Raw genomic sequence first — 16,907 nt, 5'->3', positions numbered from 1 at the left:
GTTTGCAGTTATGAAGAGACTTGAGGTGTTGGGGCTTTATCTTGTCCTAATGCTCTCTGTGTGCTTGGCTGGGCGACATTAACACCCTCCTCTTCTCTCACTGCAGGAACATAATTTCATCAAACGCTACGAGACGCTAGAGGTGGATGTGGCTTCGTGGTTTAAAGAAGTCATGGCAAAGACCGAATCTCCACGCTCGAGCAGTATCCTCAGCCAACAGCACCTCCCCATCTTCTCCAGGTAGCCAGCAGAGCGGCAAATGGACGTGCGGGGGAGGGAGAGGCGGCAAGTCACCACCAACGCCCACATCATCAGGCAAAGCTCCTGAGGCCGATGAATTGTACATAGCCTATCCATGGTCTTTCTGTCCAGTGTTGTGTTCTTTTTAATTGACCCAGGAGTCTGGGTTGTTGTGTGTTTGAAGATATTTTCAGTCTTCTCGTCAGTAGAGAGTAAATGAGGAAAGGTGTTGCAGACCACATCTTGGACTGAGGGTTTGTCTCACTGTTACTGTGAAAAGCTGACACTCTGCCGTGAACCTCTGCCCTCCCCCATTAACCTCTCCTCACAGGATAGATGGTCATTGCACGCTGCAGAGGAATTGCAACTTTATATAGTGTTTAAATATTACCGGGTTATGCACTGTGATCAAAAAAAGAAAGAAAAGGATTTTACCTAATTTATTAAATATGAAAGTGTAGCTGATGTGAACTCTGGATGTATTAGTGTGCAGGCACCTGTGTTATTACAATAGTCTAGTGTGTTTCAAACGCATGAGAAACTGCTGCTTTATTTTATTTCAAACAGTGACTTTTAAAGCCTTTTTGGAAAGGGTTCAGATCAGACGGGCTTGCAGAATTACTCTTTGCAGTGAAAGTCTGGCAGAATATACCAAACCAGTTTGCTTGGGTATTTTTTTTGTTGTTGGTTGTTTTGATGCGGTGTGTGATGATGCACGCCCAGTGCCAGCACTGTGGGCTCACTGACTGGGTGATCAAAGGTTTAGTAAACGGCCTCCGTGGGCAGAGGATGAACGGTTTCCGTGAGATGGGGAGGAGGCCCCGGTGGGCAGAGGCGGAGGCCCCGGTGGGCAGAGGCGGAGGCCCCGGTGGGCAGAGGCGGAGGCCCCGGTGGGCAGGGGCGGAGGCCCCGGTGGGCAGGGGCGGAGGCCCCGGTGGGCAGGGGCGGAGGCCCCGGTGGGCAGGGGCGGGGGCCCCGGTGGGCAGGGGCGGGGGCCCCGGTGGGCAGAGGAGGAGGCCCCGGTGGGCAGAGGAGGAGGCTGAGTGGGTGCAGCCTGAAATCCCTCTTTTTTTTTAAAACCTGCATAGTTGATACTGTACATACGGGTGCCAGTGCAATTCGGGTGATTTATGCCAGTGTCCCAGTTGCCACTGGCCTGCCTCGGGGTTGCTGATGCACGATGCGTCAAGCCCAATGGGTGACTTTTTTTTTAAACTGGGAGAAAGTATAGGGAATGATTCTGAATCCTAACAAACCTATGCTTGTGCTTTCTCTGCACTTGCCTCTAATATATTTACTGCCAGGATACACTACAGCTGATCAGTTCGGTTTCTTACTGGTTCCCAACTGCTTGCAGCATCAGCTAGAGGATGTTTTGCACCTGCGAATGAAGCTTTACACAGCAGTCAGACCAGGTCCCAGCCATGGCCCGTCTGGATGGTGCCTAGTTTGGACAGTAGTACCTGCAGGTTGATGGGCTGTCCCTGGTTTCTAACTCTCTCTGGTACTGAAGCCTCTGTTATGGGGTGTGCTGAAACTCGAGGTTGGTGTAGGGCAGGTAAGGGGAGGGTTTGTGCCCTGGAATGGATTGCCTGTCACACAGGGTTATATTGGCACTGCGCCATTCCATGAGCACTGACACAGGGCGAACTGGGCACACGACAGAGCTGGCATTGCAGCGAGATCCTTTTTTGTGCTTTGAGGCTTAGTTATTTTTAAATTAAATTGCCTGTTCCTGAGCGTTGAAAGCAGCTGATGCTGGCACATTCAACGCCAATCTTGCTGCCGAAGTACTGATTTCAGGAACTAGCTTCAATTGGTTGCAATATCAAACCAATCAAGTCACTTATCTTGATTTTACACTCAAGCTGTCCAAGGGTTGCAGCTGTTTCTGAGTTGGAGATTTGCATTACAGATCATGCCTGTCCGTATCCTTCCCAAAGCGGCCTCTACACATTAGGCTGAAATCGGGCTCCCAGTGTGGAGCCCCACCAGCTAGTCAGGGAATCGTGGGCGAGCGCCCAGGATTTCCCCGTGACGTTCCTGGTGGGCAAGGATCCCAACCTGGAGTGCATCCCTATTGATGAAATCAACCCATCTTCATCAGTTGTTCTGAATCACGGTCTTTTTTGCACGCTGCTTCAGTGTAAGCAGAGCCACTCTGCTTTAACATTCGGTTCCCGGCACACTCAATCCTGTTGTAATTTTCTAGATCCAATCTTTAGTCCACACTTGGGGATTAAGGTTGCTTCACCAAATAATGTGATTATTTTTATTTATATATATATATATCTATATATTTTTTAAGAGAAATAAAATAAACGCTAGAGCATTTGAACAATGTCTGCTTTCCTCGGGGCCCAACCACCTCTTTCTAACTAGAAAGTATAATTCCTACTGTTTTGGGGGAAGCTGAAAAATCTAACTTCAATTTGGATATAATTTGGAAGGAGCAAAAGCCTGTGCATTTAGTTTCGAACTGGGAGGCCCGGTGAGTGTATACTGGGGCTGAGGGTTTTGGTTAGAGGGACGAGTGAAAGCAGAAGATAGACAGAGGGCAGGATGTGAATTTGTAAGGTTTTTGAAAGGTTAACAATGGCGAAGGTCGCTATTTGTAATGTGTTGGGAGTTTTCATTGTCTGGGGTACACAGTAACAGCACATCTGTTTAATCTTTCTCTAGATTACCCATATGGGCTTGTGTTCCAAAGCAGGCTGAAGAGTAAAGCCTAGAAATGTTATTGCTGGAATGGATTTATTCCTGGGAGCAGATAGAAATGAAGAATAAGTTAAAAATAAAGGAATGCCTCTTGAATATAGTTTCAGAAACAAATAAGTATTGTGTTTACTTGTGGTGACAACATACTCAACAATCTAGTTAAATAGGGCTATATTCTCTAGAGTTTAGAAGAATAAGAGGTGATCTCATCAAAACGTATAAAATTTTTACAGGGCTTGACAGGGTAGATGCAGGGAGCATGTTCCCCCTGGCTGGGGAGTCTAGAACCAGGGGTCACAGTCTCAGAGTACGGGGTCGGCCATTTAGGACTGAGATGAGGAGGAATATTTTCACTCGGAGGGTGGTGAATCTTTGGAATTCTCCGCCCCAGAGGGCTGTGGAGGCTCAGTCGTTGAGCCGATTCAAGACAGAGATTTTTGGATACTAAGGGAACCAAGGGATATTGGATAGCGCGGGAAGGTGGAGTTGAGGTCGGTGATCAGCCATGATCTTATTGAATGGCGGAGCAGGCTTGAATGGCCGACTCCTGCTCCTATTTCTTATGTTCAGATATACAGCTACAGTTTATTTAAAATACCTGGTCTGGAAACTGCAGATGGGATGTGAAGAGTTGGACGGTGACTGTGCTCAGAATGTCTTGGACTTTTGGCAAATATCAGGTCCTGATGCATGAGGGACAACAGACTGATGCAACTAGCACAGCTGTAGAAACCATTTACTTCACAGTCACTTGGATACAAAACATTCTGTGATTCGCACAAAGACTGCACTGAATGATATCAAGAGTTGGGAATGGAATTTCTCTGAATCCAGTTGTGATGCTCTGGAAACTAGGAATTCAGCGCTTTTTTCTAATGTGTTCAGAATAACTTTGAATATTCCTGCACCAGCACTTCAACAAATCCATCAAGCTGTGGGATCGATCCACTTCTGCCTTGTAATCCTCTCCACTTGGCTTTTAAACATGGCTTTGAATATTGGATGATCCAGATTAGCAGTAAAGAGAATGAATATGCTTTGATAAATAGGACCATATCCCATTGCCAGGCTGTCCGATAGATTACTTATGAAGTCCAGTGAACCAACAGGTTCCCTTTCTCTGAAAACCCTCAGATGTATCATCTGTGCACCAGAAACTGGGATTTCTGGTCTGAGTGACTAACCCAAGACTGCCTGAACACACCTGTTTAATGCACTACTGAAGAACACCCTTCAAATGGCCAACAACTGGAAGAAACACATCGTTCAGTGTGTCTGTCATTACTCACCTCTCAGGATCCAATGCGACTTGGCACAATTGCAGTTCAGGAGTGTGAAAGGAAGAAAGAAGAAGAAAGAAAGAAAGACTTGCATTTATATAGCACCTTTCGCTACCTCAGGACGTCCCAAAGCGCTTTGCAGCCAATGAACTACTTTTTGGAGTGTAGCCACTGTTGTAATGTGGCAGTCAATTTGTGCACAGCAAGCTCCCACAAATAGCAATATGATAATGGCCAGATAATCTGTTTTAGTGCTGTTGGTTGAAGGATTAATATTGGCCAGGACACCGGGGAGAACTCCCCAGCTTTTCTTCAAAATAGTGCTGTGGGATCGTTTACATCCACCTGAGAGAGCAGACGGGCCTTGGTTTAACGTCTCATCTGAAAGACAGTACCTGTGACAGTGCAGCACTCCCTCAGTACTGCACTGGAGTGTCAGTCTAGATTTTTGTGCTCAAGTCTCTGGAGCGGGACTTGAACTCACGACCTTCTGACTCAGAGGGCGAGAGTGCTGCCCACTGAGCCACAGCTGACACTCGGTAGGCCAATCTGTGCTCTGATGATGCACTCTGGTCTTTTGCAAGACTGAGAAGCAGGCACTGCCGAAGGCAGCAAAGATCCTTCCTCACGTATGTGATTGCACAGCATATGATATCGAGCTTGGAGACACAAATACCCGGTGGAAAAGCTGAGAAGTCCGTGCATAATGAGCAGTGTGCCTTCAGAATGGCACCACAAGTTGATGTAGCTGGGTAATGGGTTCCTCAGTCCAACCCTTGTTCTTCTGACAGTGGTATGAGTCATGGTGATGAGGCATGAGGTTCTGTATTCCAGTACCGGAGGTAATATCGAAAGATGGAAACCAATTTAGCAACAAAAAAAGACCATTTGGCCCAACTAACAGCCTAGAATAGATTGCGGCATCAGGGCCTGTACAGCATGTGTGTAAAGGTCAGGCTGCACCTAACAGATACTGTAGTGTCACGGTGGAATAGCTCCGTACTTTGTAGCTCCTGGAGTACAGGGGGTTTGAAAACTGCAAGGCTGCCCCTACCCTTAAGCCAAGAACACAAAGGCAATGTTCAACAATTGTCCCTATTTTTCTTGATTATATATATTAATGACTTGGATGTGGGAGTACAGGACACAAAACCTGGAAGTATAGTGAACAGTGAGGAGGAGAGTGATAGACTTCAGGAAGACATACAGGCTGGTGAAATGGGCGGACACGTGGCAGATGGAATTTAACGCAGAAAAGTGTGAAGTGATACATTTTGGTAGGAAGAACGAGGAGAGGCAATATAAACTAAAGGGTACAATCCTAGAGGGGGTGCATGAACAGAGAGACCTGGGGGTATATGTGCACAAATCATTGAAGGTGGCAGGGCAGGTTGAGAAAGCGATTAAAAAGCATACGGGATCCTGGGCTTCATAAATAGAAGCAGAGAATACAAAAGCAAGGAAGTTATGATGAACCTTTATAAAACACTGGTTCGACCTCAACTGGAGTATTGTGTCCAATTCTGGGCACCGCATTTTAGGAAGGGTATGAAGGCCTTACAGAGGGTGCAGAAAAGATTTACAAGAATGGTTCCAGGGATGAGGGACTTCAGTTACGTGGATAGACTGGAGAAGCTGTGGGGTTTCTGTGATTCTGTGTGTCTGTGAAGCTGGGGTTGGTCTCCTTAGAGCAGAGACGGTTGAGAGGAGATTTGATAGAGATATTCAGAATCAGGAGGGGTCTGGACAGAGTAGATAGAGAGGAACTGTTCCCATTGGCAGAAGGGTCGAGAACCAGAGGACACAGATTTAAGATGATTGGCAGAAGAACCAAAGGCGACATGAGGAAAAACCTTTTTACTCAGCGAGTGGTTCGGATCTGGAATGCACTGCCTGAAAGGCTGGTGGAGGCAGACTCAATCGTGGCTTTCAAAAAGGAATTGGATAAGGACCTGAAGGAAAACAATTTGCTGGGCTACGGGGAAAGGGCGGGGGAGTGGGACTAGCTGAAGTACTCTTGCAGAGAGCTGGCATGGGCTTGATGGGCCGAATGGCCTCCTACTGCGCTGTAACCATTCGATGATTGTAATATTTAACACTGACTGCTCAGCATGGATTCAAACTTTTATCAACAATTGTTGCAGGACTCTTAACTTGAAGTGCAAGTTTAAACCGAGTTTACACACCCCAGAAATATCCGGATGGAGGTAACTGCAAGACATCCCAATTAATGCTGATGTACTATTTAAGTCCATGGCACATGACTCTCCAAGCTGCCTGAGCTCCCAGGTAGCCAGTTGATTGCATACAGAGTAGTTCTTAAACACTGCCGTCTCAGATCGACCTTTGAGAATCCTGTGCATTTGGCTATATCTTCAGCGGAGGAATAATGGGAGTGTGAGCCGGTGTGGAGGGGTTTCCCTGCAGGTGGTGTGTAGCCGTGCCAGCGAGAACCAACCCAAAGCCCTTTCATTTGCACAAATGGCTACAATATTGTACAAGCTGATTGCTGACTTTGCCCTCCCCCCCGCAACCAGCAAGCTCTAAGTTTTAAATAACAGGCTAACCTGAAGATTAACACCAACCATATATTGCAGTAACCTCTACACTGGATTAAATGCTGTCTTGTGCTGCAGTGCACATTCTCTTGCAATGGATGGATATTGAATATGGACAAGTGCCTCACCAGCTCAAGCAGCTTAAATACTCCCTGTACACTTAAATGGGAATATGAAGACTGCAAGAATTTGCATGTTAAGCAAAGTTCATAATCAGTTAATGGGTCTCTCGGAGTAAAGTCTTTGTATATTGGGAGTAGAAAATTCCGCCTGTGTTTGATCCTCTCCGCCCCTCTTGACCTTGACTTGAAATGAAGTTGTGATGTGTGGAATGTCGGCCACACAATATACAATTACACAATTACACAATACAATCCTCTGACCAAATCCCAGAACTCAGGAGCTGAAGAACTGCAGTCAGTTTGTGGTCTAACCCATTTCACTCCTTTGAAGTCAGATGTCCAGCCAATAACAATATTTACTTTCATATAAATGCAATGTGACTGTGAAACAAAACCAGAATTCAGTGACGTGATCGCGTGCACACAGAGCGAAACGCATCTCTGTCTGTGCAGCTCCCACTGCTGACATGTCCAATCAAATCACTTTCTATCCATTGCCCTTTTGGAACACACAAACTTCTGATTACATCAAGGCATCTATTAGCAATTAAATCAGTGACTGGAATCCAAGCCCAATCACCAACGAGCAGAAGCCTCTGATCTGCTGTGCCAACAGAAGCAGTCTGCCTTTCATGATGCTGTTTCTTCACATTGTCTGAATTGGGAATTCAGTCAGAAGTTGTGCAAATGCCCTGAGATGAATCGGAGTGTTATTAAACAGTCCATTTAACAGTGCTGGGCTTGCTGGTACAGAGATAGCCCTCTGTGTGTGATCTGGAAACGTGCAGGCTTTTAATGTTCAAACTTGTTCATACGGAGGTGAGAAAGAGCTTGTGGTCTCTGCTCGTTGATGAGAGCATCCGTGTGCAGGCACTGAGGGGCAGCTGCAAGTTATACAACAGCTGATTTCTCAGCTCTGTGTAAAAGCATCAACATTTACCACTAGGTTAGCGATTCAGTGCAACTGTCCCTGTGGTGGCGTTCGGTGTGAGAGCCTTGTTACGAGGCTAGAGTGTCCAAGTAAAGGTTCTGTCGATTGTGCAGTCCATGTTTCACTTTAGAACGTTCTAATTACTAAGTTCTGTTGCTTGATATATCGGGGGAAAGGTATGTGAGAGAGTATGGGGAAGTGAGAAGGTAAGAGAGCCGAGACTAAGGAGGATAGCCGAAGGAAATATGGTGGTCATGTGATTTTTATTGATATTTCTGTCTCCCCTTCACACTGCTTTGCACAGGCCAGTTTTGAATTTAAAATGTATTTTCAAACATTCAGCTCCCCCCCACCCCCCCACCTCTGCAATTAAAGCTATATTACAAGAGCAAGAGGTGTTTGCTGATGTGGTGTCAGCACACGGCCATGGGAGGGAGAGAAGACCATTTGCCCCATGGAGTACACTTCCCCCCCCCCCCCCCTTTCAGGGTCATTGTTCATTTTCCCACCCCAAACCCGTATCACTTCACTCCCTCGTGAATCAAAAACAAATGCTGAGCGAATATTTCCTGCACCTGAAGTTAGCACACTAAGAGCTGGCTGTGTGCCGCACACTCTCGGGCTGCGCTAATCCGGAGGGAAGTTTTTAACTGGCTTCTGAAGTTCGAGGCTTTTTGCGATTAAACCATCCGTGAAACATTTTCAATCCAGTTCAGAGAAATCTTGTAGTTTAGGCCTAATAAGATCAGCAGAAAAAAAACCAAAGAAAATGATTACCTGATAGAAGCTTTGATCTTATTGGGAAATGTATTGCTTTAAAATGGCAGGTTTATTGACCACAACAGATTGTAGCAGGAAGCTGCATCTTATAAAGCTGTTTGTTCGATTGGAGTTCTCTGCCATGTATGTGTCAACGAGAATTCTGGCCAACTAGAAACCTCGAACAATTTCACTGTCACAGCGACTCTGCAAGGCTTTCAATGTTGAACTCTAAAGCCTCAAAGTGACTTTGTGCAATATTGGTGTACAAACATGCTAATATAGCACACAATGCACGTGTACGGTAATATCGCACCGTGTAATCAGTGTGCAGACACACTAAGCGTTTATGCACTACAGTGCAACTCCAAGCCCAAAAGGCTGATCCCTTCCGATGGGTTGTCGACTGTCAGTCCCCTTGATCCTTGTCGTGGGTAATGGCGATGGCTGTGTGGACTGTGTGTGAGTGTGTGGCGGACCGGACCGGAGGTGAAATAGACTGCTAATGTTTCTATTTAATTTGAAATCCTCGGTACTGAATGTGTTTCGAGCTGGCCAATAATTTGTCAAATCCCACCTTCTGATTAGACGCAAGCTCATGTTGATGATTCTGGTGGATATTGCAACCACAATATTTATATCAAATATACGTTTCGAGGGAGTGAAACCATGTCGTCGGGGAAGTTGTATTTGTCCATTTGAACAAAATCAGGAAGCACTTCTTGACACAAAAAGTAGTAGAAATTTGGAACACTCTCCCCCAAAATGCTGGGGGTCAATTGGAGCTTTCAAGACTGAGATTGATGGATTTTTGTTCGGTAAGGGATATGGAGCATCGTCGGCAAAATTAAGTTAAGATGCAGATCAGCCATGGTCCAGTTGAATGGTGGAGCAGACTCAAGGGGCTGAATGGCCTCCTCCTGTTCCTTATATTCCTATTCCCCCTTGATCAGCAGTGTGTAAGGTGCAGTTGGAGGGATTCAACTTGGCCCTGAAATAGGTGGTGGGGCTCGCTAGAGGGCCACTACTCATGACAGCTTTTGAAGTCCTTATGATGGACCCAGCTAGGTCCTTCTTCAAAAGCACTATTTTGCCCACCTGAAGTCTGGATAGAATGGAGGGGGCAGGTGAGGAGCGAGAGGGGAAGGATTGATCACTTCACTGAGAATTCATCCTTGAATTCTGGAAACCACTTTTGAAAAAGCCTCAGCTCCCACAGTCTCTGAGCCCCTCCCCTCGCCCCAGAACAGTGTGCTGTGAAATCAGGACTGTTGCGGGCGCATTTCTTGCCGGTTTGCTGTAGCTTTGCACGAGTTAATGTTGGTTAGCCCTCTTCCGCTGGAGTGCACATCTGTGTAAGCAGCTGCTGACTGCACAGCTTGTGAATTGGCATTTGGCTTTTTTTAGCTGTCCACATGCACACACACACACACACACACTCGGTGCCTTGGTTTATTGTGTGTGTTCTCGGAGTGCAGGCAGTCTCTCTGCTCCCTCCCAGATGCAAACAGCAGTGTGCTCAGTGTGTAGCCTGTGTCCAAGTGCCCCCAGAGCGGAGTCTCGGCCACAATACTAAGAAATAAATCAATCATAATGGTTCAATCTATTGGTCGGTTGGATGTCTTCAAAAACAACAAAAAAATGCAGTTTTATTGCATTTTTATTTTTTTATGTTTTAATTTTGAACAAGGTTTTTATTGTAATCTCTGCAGTTAACGTCTGACTGCAAAGTTCACACCGTTGGCTTATACATTGCATGCATATCACACAGAGACAGCCAAAGTGAGCATTACATATAGTACATTGGCCAGAGAAGTAGGATTTAGCAATTCACAATATATCGATTGCATGTTAATTTATAGGGCTTATTATGGGATGTGTTATGTTGGGACAGGTCCAGTATTTCTCTTGTTGCGAGTAGTGAGATCACTGCAGGGTATTTAGTAGGTCCTATGCTATAGACCAATCGCATTTCACATGTCAGGCAATAGAGGTATTCATTTGTAAAATACCAGCTATAAGTAAGAATTGTTTCTCCTTTCTGTATTATTGGCACCATGTTTGTCGGGCTATCAGTTGGGATGTCACGATACAATGTCAGAGTGATCGGGTGTTGGCACATTACAACGGGCTGGGTGCCTGAGTTGATTAAACACTAGATTTGGGCCAATAAGGATTAAATTCTGCTCGGGCTCACCCAGCCTTTCTTCCTTTTTGTGGTGGATCAACGAAGCGTGGGGAAGAGGAGGAGGTTGCAGCGAGCGTGCACAGTGCTGTCCACAATGTCCAAAGGACATCTTCAGGGACCCTGGCTATCACCAGTAGAAGCAGTTCAGCACTGCCTAACCCTGCCCTCTGGTGGTGACAAGACAACTCCCGCCCCACCTCGCCCTCCTCCCCTCTCGCCCTCCTCCCCTCCCCTCTCGCCCTCCTCCCCTCCCCTCTCGCCCTCCTCCCCTCCCCTCTCGCCCTCCTCCCCTCTCGCCCTCCCCCCCTCGCCCTCCTCCCCTCTCGCCCTCCTCCCCTCTCGCCCTCCTCCCCTCTCGCCCTCCTCCCCTCTCGCCCTCCTCCCCTCCCCTCTCGCCCTCCTCCCCTCTCGCCCTCCTCCCCTCCCCTCTCGCCCTCCTCCCCTCCCCTCTCGCCCTCCCCCCCTCTCGCCCTCCCCCCCTCTCGCCCTCCTCCCCTCTCGCCCTCCTCCCCTCTCGCCCTCCTCCCTCCCCTCCCCTCTCGCCCTCCTCCCCTCCTCTCTCGCCCTCCTCCCCTCCCCTCTCGCCCTCCTCCCCTCTCGCCCTCCTCCCCTCTCGCCCTCCTCCCCTCTCGCCCTCCTCCCCTCTCGCCCTCCTCCCCTCTCGCCCTCCTCCCCTCTCGCCCTCCTCCCCCTCTCGCCCTCCTCCCCTCTCGCCCTCCTCCCCTCTCGCCCTCCTCCCCTCTCGCCCTCCTCCCCCTCTCGCCCTCCTCCCCCTCTCGCCCTCCTCCCCCTCTCGCCCTCCTCCCCCTCTCGCCCCTCCCCTCCCCCTCTCGTCTCCCCTCTTCTCTCTCTTTTCCCCCCATCTCAATTGATGATTGCTGAGAATCATGTTGATTCAAGTCTTTCCCCCTGAGGAGCGGCAGTTGCCATGAGTTAGTCCAGACGTCTCGCCCATTTTCTCTCCCCAGCTTCAGATTTCACACCTACTCTTACTGCCAAGAAACGACCCTTATGTTGACTCGAGAAAGGGGGATGTTTTGGATTGTGATGGGCCCTGAAGGATCGGGGTTGGGGGGATAATGGGTAAATGATTTCAAATCATCTGTAGCCCAGCCCTGACCTCTGAAGCCTTGTACAGTGACACTTGAGTTGTGTAGCTCGTTATAATGGGTGATCGAGGAATGAGACTGTTACACATGGATGTGGAAAAACTAGAATGGTAGGAAATTGCTTATTATGTGGCTCTTGCATGAATAATGTTTTATTTAAAAAAAAATCTAAAAAAGCTCTAATAGATTTCTATTTATTTTGTGTTTCATGTGACTAGTACAGAGAGTGGATGGAGTTGTCGCCTTTGTATTTTATGCCATTATGTTGGGACTATCTCAGGACTTTGAGAAGAGCTCATTCTGGCATTGGCTTTTCCGATTCCTTCCTCTCTGATGCAGACCAGGCATGTTTTTCTCTCCTTGGTTTACATATTTATGCAGCCTTTAATTCTCCCCTTGCCCAATGAGATACAAAGCTCAACAAACAGAGTTCTTGGTGCTCAGCTCATCAAGGAGCGAGATCAAATCCTGCTGTAATTGTGAGTCTCCCTATATTCTGTCTCCTATCATCTGATTAAAAGATGGATTCATTCACTTGTCTGTGTTTTGTATTGAAGCCCCGTCGCAGGCCAACAGGGAGCCGCCCTCTGTGTCCCGTGGTGGGAGGGCCCGCACTTGGCTCACGAGGCATCGCCACCAGCAGCACAGCACTTAGACACAATACGTCCAACCTCCCCAATAATGACATTGCAATGTAGCTGGAGGGCAGTGTGAGGCGGTAAAACAGCAAAGCTCGGCCCCAGCTACTAATCTGCTTTTGGTAAACCAAGTTTAAGGAAAGATGTTCGGCCTATTTACCGTTTGTTAAGAGAATGTATGTGCATCAAATCTAAAAGTCTGAGTTGTGCGTTTCTGTTTTTTTTATATATATTGTATTATATTTTTCCCTTTTGGACATATTGCATAAGATCATTAGGTAGGGAGACCAGACTTGCTCTATTGTGACTGCTGGTCACCGCGTGCCCCGTGGTGCAGAGCCTGGTCACCGCGTGGTGCAGAGCCTGGTCACCGCGTGGTGCAGAGCCTGGTCACCGCGTGGTGCAGAGCCTGGTCACCGCGTGGTGCAGAGCCTGGTCACCGCGTGGTGCAGAGCCTGGTCACCGCGTGGTGCAGAGCCTGGTCACCGCGTGGTGCAGAGCCTGGTCACCGCGTGCCGTGTGGTACAGAGCCTGGTCACCGCGTGGTGCAGAGCCTGGTCACCGCGTGGTGCAGAGCCTGGTCACCGCGTGCCGTGTGGTACAGAGCCTGGTCACCGCGTGCCGTGTGGTACAGAGCCTGGTCACCGCGTGGTGCAGAGCCTGGTCACCGCGTGTTACTGCATGTTCATTTCCCAATCTTGCCCGTGGAATGGTCTCCTTTAGAGCTGGATTATGGTTTTCCAGGGAGTAGCTGAGCTGTATGTTAGGAAGCTCTTGGCTTTGATCCAGTGTAGCAGTGGGGATGCTACAATTAGTCTCAGTGTCCTCGGGGTGGGGGTGGGGGTGCGGGGGGGAGGGGAACAAACAAACTGGCGTTCCTGCTCCTGATTGCTGTCCAGCACCCAATACTGGATGTGTGTGTGTGTGTGAATGTTGGGTGGAGAGAGGATCAGGTTTGCCTGCAGTCGAGGTTCACACACACAATGGTGACTCGGGTGCAGTGCCAGAGGATGCGGAGTTCCTGAGGAGATATACCTGTAAAGGAGCTGGAGTGTACCTGATGCGCTCTGGAGAACACCCAGTTATGATGCCACTAACTGCCTTTTCTTTCCTTTTACTGAAATCCCCAAATAATCCTGTCAGTTGTCGGAGTATAACTCCATGTACGGGCTTCGGCTGACAGCAGGGTCAGGTCCAGTGGTCATGTTCTCAGTCAGCAAAGAAAGCATTCTTGGCAAGTCTGCCGTATCCCTCCACATGGCCTGCTCCGACTCTCCGCTAAATGCATCTTCACCTCTCTCACACTCTCTCCGCTTCCCGGTATGCCAAATGACTTTTACAAGTTAATGAGACATTTTTAACTCTCCTTCCACCTGGTCTTGTACCTCTAACCCAGACTGAAAACCCTTCGTCCATGGGGCTGAGAGGGAGAGCAGCAGGAAGGTGGATCAAGTTAAAAATGTTTAAAGATGATCATTTCTGTCGTTTTTATTGCAATATTTTTACATCAAAACATGATGTTAATTCTGGTGACGATCTTGATGTCTGATGTTTGTTTTTCCATTGTATTGTCTTTTTTTAAATAGAAAACTGTTCTGATCAAAACACTGCAAAACCCCAAATATTTGCGATGTGATTACTGGATGGCAAAAGGCTGATCCTCCACAATGGAAGTGTGCAGCCCTCTGAGTTACAAATGGAAAGCAGTGGATGCTGAGGCTGGCATTTGCCAATGTGCTGAGCAGCAGGGTGGATTCGAACTGCCCCCAGCACGCTCCAAGTCTCGGGCTGCCGTCTGTGCTTCTAATCAACAAACACTGGGTACAAATCACGTGAATTGCTTCAAGCTAGCAGCAAATATCTTTGGTTTTGCAGTAGTTGCTGAAATGAGCAGGTTTCAAGCTCTTGATCCTCCAGCTCCTCTTTACACATATTCCTTAGAACAACAATTGAAGCACGTGCTTTCTGGAGAGAGATTTGCATTTGGCGCAATGCATGACCAGGAAAATTATCAGAAAGAAAATCCTACACGGGAACGATTCGATTCTACATTTTAAAGACTTAATCATTTTAGACGAAGGACTTGCAAGTGAATCAATGAACTTAGTGTTATGGACACCCTAAATGATTGTATTTTTAAACTCTTTGCATTGTAAACACCAGTAAAATATGTACTTTCCATCCCAGCACCGTGATCTGTTTCTCTTTTTGCTGCATATTATTCATTAGTGCAGGACTGCAGGCAGTCAGACTCTCCACTACAACATTTACTGCATCCCCCTCTATGTTCATTAATAAATAGACATTCTTATTATGAACACAGCTAGCTTTTGCTAGACACTTTTATTGAGCACATGTGGACTAGGTACAGTATCTGTAGAGGCTTCCATCTTGACTGCTGCCTTGTGGGTAGCCTAGTGCCTCATGGGTAATGTAGTCTGAATATACATACAGCTGGGTAGTGTCTTATACATACAGCTATATACAGCTCTACGGCTCCACCTAGTGTCCACTATAGAATGACATGTTAGAATGACGGTGGCACTGTTGCCTCACAGCGCCAGGGACCCGGGTTCAAATCCGGCCTCGGGTGACTGTCTGTGTGGAGTTTGCACATTCTCCCCGTGTTTGCGTGGGTTTCCTCCGGGTGCTCCGGTTTCCTCCCACAGTCCAAAGATGTGCGGTTAGGTTGATTGGCTATGATAAATTGACCCTTAGTGTTAGGGGGATTAAATACGTGGGGATAGGGTGGGACATGTGTTGGTGTAGAGGTTACGGGAATCGGGTGGGATATGTGTCGGTGCAGGCTCGATGGGCCGAAATGGCCTCTATCTGCACTGTGGGGTTTCTGGGATTCTGTGATCATTACATCCCCCTTTGAGGTTTAACAAAATCAATATCAATCAACTTTCAAGAAAACAATAAAGATAATATCAGTAACACTTTTGTTAGTGCTCTATAAACATAAACATTTTCAAAACAGTCAACACATTTTCAAAGCTTTACATTGTACTCAAAGATTAAGTCTATCAGGCTTTTTTACTTCACGTGTGGATCTTCTCAACACGGGTAAGTCTGATGTGTCTTCATGAGATTGTTCTGGTGGTGAATGACAAGATGCAGTTGCAGCATTGTCATCGATCTGCTCTTGTATAGATCGAGGTCTCCTTGCGATCTTTGCTTGGAGAGGGTTTCAGTGTTTCCTTCACTCTTCATGCCATAACTCTCAATGTAGTCAATGCACTCTCGAAAAACTGCTGGCAGCTGGATCCCATCATACAGCATAGTCCTCTCAGCAGCCTCGGCTAATGGAACACCAAAGATTGGCCTGAGGGAAGAAGGAGTATCCACCGGAACTGCTTCCTGCTCTGATGCAGGCTTCTTCTTTTTCTTTTTCTCTTTCCACTGCTTAACAACATCTGCTGTGGTTATATCTTTGGACTTTTTCTCCTTGTGTTTTTCCTCTTTGTGCTTTTCTTCCTTTGGCTTCTCTTTGACCTTTAAAGTCTTTTTCTTCTTGGAGAAACTAGGCTTTTTGAAGACATGGATACCCTTTGGCCTTTTCATCCTTGATGGGCTCTCTGCTTCATCACCTGAGTCATCTGGTCTGCTTATGGCACAGTTTATACGGTAGACTCTCTTGACCAGTTCTAAGTCTTCACAAGCTTTGTCACCTAGTATCGAATCAAGTCTTTCAGCCACAACAGAAAACATGAGATGATGCACTTTGTCTTTGACTGTCACTTTAAGTCTGCATACACCTAAGCTATCTATTTTCTGTCCATTATAGTCCTTCAGTAGTACTGACTTTTTCTGTATTTTGGGCTTTTTCATATTTTTAATGTCACTTATACTGATTAAGTTTGCTTTTGCCCCAGTGTCCAGTTTCAATGTAACTAATGCTCCATTTACCTGCAGTGGGATCATCCATTTGTCCTCTTTTACTGCATTGACTTTATGTTCAGCATTGTCCATTTCTGAGGGCTGCACATTTTCTGTATCTTTTTTGATATTGTCACATGACACCATTCCGACAAAAAATGTCTCACTTAAATCAGTGTCCTCAATTACATTAACTCGTTGCCCTTTTGTTGTTTTTACTTTTGAAAAGCATTGTTTGGCAAAGTGATTCTTTCCATTCCACTTTGTGCACATTTTTCCAAACGCTGGGCATTGTCTTAACTGGTGTTTGTAACCACAGCGTTTACAATTAAAAATGTCATCCTCCGATTGCTTTTCATTTCTGTTCTGCCCACGTTTCTTCCCCTTGTAGGACACAGCACCGACAGCAGCATTATCACTCATTACAATCGCATCATTATTGATTTCACTGAAAGTCTTTGCGTGCTTTCGAGCTAGCTCGC

General features: G+C 47.0%; 1 protein-coding gene across 1 annotated transcript in view; it reads left to right on the top strand.

Annotated features, from left to right (window-relative positions):
- The window catches only part of map2k7 (mitogen-activated protein kinase kinase 7), a 110,629-nt gene extending 95,900 nt beyond the window's left edge, over positions 1–14,729 (top strand). The window contains exons 7-8 of the mRNA XM_085971393.1: positions 107–240; positions 2,923–14,729. Coding sequence (XP_085827519.1) covers positions 107–240; positions 2,923–2,965 — 177 coding nt within the window. The 3' untranslated portion in view covers positions 2,966–14,729. The remainder of the gene's footprint in view (positions 1–106; positions 241–2,922) is intronic.
- Positions 14,730–16,907: the final 2,178 nt, after the last annotated feature.

Source organism: Somniosus microcephalus, chromosome 31, assembly GCF_052327205.1.
Source record: "Somniosus microcephalus isolate GS21.2 chromosome 31, FLI_Smic_1.0, whole genome shotgun sequence".
In the NCBI taxonomy this organism is placed as follows: Eukaryota; Metazoa; Chordata; class Chondrichthyes; order Squaliformes; family Somniosidae; genus Somniosus; species Somniosus microcephalus.
Note: the sequence above shows the minus strand (reverse complement) of the source record. Positions and strands in the feature narration are given on the sequence as shown.